This window comes from Emys orbicularis, chromosome 13, assembly GCF_028017835.1.
Source record: "Emys orbicularis isolate rEmyOrb1 chromosome 13, rEmyOrb1.hap1, whole genome shotgun sequence".
NCBI classification, from domain to species: domain Eukaryota; kingdom Metazoa; phylum Chordata; order Testudines; family Emydidae; genus Emys; species Emys orbicularis.
Genome location: NC_088695.1, coordinates 17,622,312 through 17,626,015, shown reverse-complemented (window position 1 = coordinate 17,626,015; position 3,704 = coordinate 17,622,312). Strand labels below are relative to the sequence as shown.

General features: G+C 45.7%; 1 protein-coding gene across 1 annotated transcript; it reads left to right on the top strand.

Annotated features, from left to right (window-relative positions):
• The first annotated feature begins 2,823 nt into the window (after positions 1–2,823).
• LOC135887529 (histone H2A-beta, sperm-like) lies at positions 2,824–3,252 on the top strand. The gene has a single exon (XM_065415258.1). It carries the CDS (start codon positions 2,824–2,826, stop codon positions 3,250–3,252), a length of 429 nt encoding a protein of 142 aa, XP_065271330.1.
• The last annotated feature ends 452 nt before the right edge of the window (positions 3,253–3,704 follow it).

Sequence of the window (3,704 nt, the reverse complement as noted above, 5' to 3'; positions counted from 1 at the left end):
AACTCCACAAGTTCGGGAGGAGCGCGCATGCGCCGCGGATACCCTCCGGCCGATAGAGGGAGAGTGTGGCCCAGTGCATCACGGAAAATGGAGTCCTGCGCGCAGGGACTGACGGGATTTGGAGTCTCCGGCTAACCGCCGAAGGGCACCTCGTCTCTCATAGGGGCATCATGGGAGTTACACCATTTAGCTATGCTGGAGTTAGATGTTCTCGTCTTTCCCCCTACCCTGCTGCATGATGGGAGCTGTAGTCACTAGCCACCCCTATGTATGATGGGAGCTGTAGTCTTGTTCCCGTGGTGCATGATGGGAACTGTAGTCCTCAGGCTCCCATTCAGCAAGGGACTTAAGCACTTGTCTCACTGGGAACACATGAGTACTCTTGATTGCAATGGTACTGTGCATGCATTTAAGTATACTTCTGGGGGAGTTCTGCATCACTGCTGCAGAATTCATGTCTCCTGCAGATTTCTTTGCTTCCTCACAGAAAAATGACTTCTGATGGGGAAGCAAAGGGAAGCTGCAAGAGTGGTCACGTGCCCTTCTGAAGAAGTGCAGGCAGGGTGGTTTGGGCACCAGGAGCAGCTGGTAGAGACATAAATCACCTCCGGGGGGCTGAGCTGTGTGTGTGTGTGTGAGTGAGAGAGAGAGAGAGAGACGCACATTGTCCTTCTCACTCGCTATTGCAGTATGCTCGATGTGCAAGGGCAGGGCTTTGAGGTGTTTCTGAGGAGGTAGGCATGGGGTAGGCTCTGTCTCCTCAGACAGAACAGAATGTAAGAGCCTGCCTGCTTAGTGAATTGTTCCCATTGTCTTTGTGAATTCCCCCAGGAGTATAAAAACAGGTGTAAACATTTTAAGGCTCCTTTACTTTGCCAGAGTGGTGTAAAGGACAGTACGGCCTTATAAATACTTACGGTGCTTTAGTGATTAGAACTGGTCTAAATTTTTGGACTGAAAAAATTTCCTATCAGAATGTGCTCCATGAACTGTTTGCTACTGACCTTTCTAGAGATGGTTAGTAGCCAATATAAATTGAGTTTGATTCCTCAGCGCTCACTTGCTTTTCAGTTGCCTATGATGTAACATTGAGCATATGAACTTTATGTATTTGTTGACTAATAACTAGAAGTAAAGGGTCAAACCTACATTACTATTAGACAAAGGGGTTTGGCAATTTCCTCCAATGCTCCCCACTCCCATTCTCCATAAATTGTATTGTAGTTGAAATAAATTACCTATATTATGGAAACCAGCATGATTATACTGCATTATTTTGACAAATAAAAGATGCAGAATTTTTAATTTTTTGGCAAAGAATTCCCCCAGGAATATTAAGTACCTTCCTGAACTGAGGCCTTAAAGAGCCCGGAAATGCAGCTCAATGGCCCGTTTGGGGAGGATTTTCTGGTCTCAAAAAGGAAATGAAACTATAGCTTGGTCTGTATCTAAAACTTAAAGGGGCGTCGCTACGTCAGCCAAAAAAACAAAAACAAACCCCATGCCTCACTGCTGTACTAATACCTTTCCCCATAGCCCCTCTCTTCAGTGGAGCGAGAGGCTGGTTGTGGTGCTGGCTTGTAAAGGAAAAGAGGTCAGATTGCATCTTCGTTCTGCCATGGGCTTTCTGAGTGCCCTTGGGCAAGTCGCTTAGCTTTTCTGTGTCTTGGTTCCCCATCGGAAAGTGGGGATAATAGCACAGCCCTGCCTCACAGCAGTGTGGTGAGAATAGGTAGATGAAAGATTGTGAAGCGCTTGGAGGTTTACTGATGAAATGCCTCTCTAAGAAATAGACATTATGGTAACAAGGTCTTGGTTTCCATGTCCTTTTCAGGAGCCTGACCCTTTGACCTTCAGAGAAGCCTCAGTGAGGTCCCAGGAAGGGGTGGGGTGATGCAGAAGAGACAGCTATCCCCCGCCCACTGCCACCAATCCTTCTGTACAGAGCAGGCAAGCATAAATGGCTCTCTCTGAGTATGTCTACTCTCGAATTGCAGATGTAGCTTAGGCCTTGTCTAGACTAGAAAAATTCTATTGATGTAGCAAGCAAAAGCACCATGCCAGTATAAGCTGTGTAAACTAGGAGGGTCCTCCAAGACAGTTATGTTAGCAAACCTTTTCTAGTGTAGACAAAGCCTAAGGCTCCAATCCTGTAATTGGATGATACATTTTATGGCCAGAAGGGACCATTATGATCATCTAGACTGTGAACAAACATGTATTGTTGTCTTTGAGGGTAGTAGGATTGGCTTGGAACCCTGGTTGTTTGAGGGAGGTTTTGAGAGGAGAAGTCAGTTCAGGATGCTCTGGTTTTGGGAGATCAGGGGAGACTGAAGCTGGTGCCTCTGCTGTTTCTTTTCGGGGAAGGGAATAGTTGATGGTGGAAAGGGGCATCTTGTGCGTTTCATAATTTCAAAGGCTTAAAGAAGGATCATTACTATGGGAAATTAAAATAATTTTATAATTGAGCTTCTCTAAGGGCAGCTGTGATTGGCTAAAAATCACATCTGAAGAGGACTGCCAGAGGGCATGATGTCACAGAACGGATGACATATCACACTTGGTTTTGTTGGGAAAGGATGTAGCTTTCCATTGGTTAGCATCTGATCAATCAGAAAGTGAGGTGTGTTGGTTTTTTCCCCCCTTCTGCCAAGGTTTTCCAAGGGCCAGGGGGCTGGCAAGGTTAGTTCATAGTTCCGCTTGATAAGATGAGCCAAGCCAAGGCAAGCCAGACTTCATCTGACCAGGCTAGAAAGTAACACAGGAAAAGAAAGGCCAGAAAGACCAGGCAAGCAAATTGCTTGAACACTGTCAGCTGGTGACATGAGTGAGAGTATGAATTCTGGTGAGACCTCCAAGCACTTCAAGGCCAAGGTGTCCTATTCATCCAGGACCGGGCTGCTGTTCCCTGTTAGCCACATGGATAGGATGCTCTGCAGAGGAAACTTTGCAAAGGGTATTGGAGCCACAGCCTTGGTTTATGTGGCTGCAGTTCTTGGATACCTGATCTTCAACATTGTGGATAGGGCTGGCTCCATCACCAAACACCACAATAGGCATCAGATTTCCCCATGGCACCTGAAACTCGCTATCCGAAATGATTTTGAGCTCAACAAGCTGCTGGGTAGGGTCACCAATTATCAGCGTGGGGATGCAGCCAACAACAAGTCTCTGCTTTTCCAGCCCAAAAAAACCAAGGACAGGAAATCCTCCAGAAGAAGGACTGTTCCACCTCCCATCCCTGCTGAGTGAGGACTGAGCAAAAGGGAAGGAATCGACTTGATTGCTAATCACTTTTCCAACCCAACAACTGTGATGTAATAAAAGAGGTTAAAGTGCCCTGTCTGACTTTGTGAATTCCTTTTCTCTGTTGTTCATCTAAGGTTGTAAGGGGTAACTCAGGAATTTAGGAAGCTGCACAGATACTGTGATATGAAAGCCTTGATAGATATAATATAAGCATTTAATAAAAATAGACATGCTCAGAATGGCTTAAGACTGTTAGAAGTGGTTATCGTAGATTTATTGTTCTGCAGGTATTTCTCCAATTGTCTGAACATTAAGTCCATTTTTCTAGGCTGTGGAGCTGCTTTGGATCAAGTTCTTGGTGAAGACCGGGAGAACAAACTCCCCAGGGGAGCAGTAAATCCAGATACAAAAATAAGAGGGAGCCTGTGAGCTAAATTTTCAAAAGGGACCAGTGT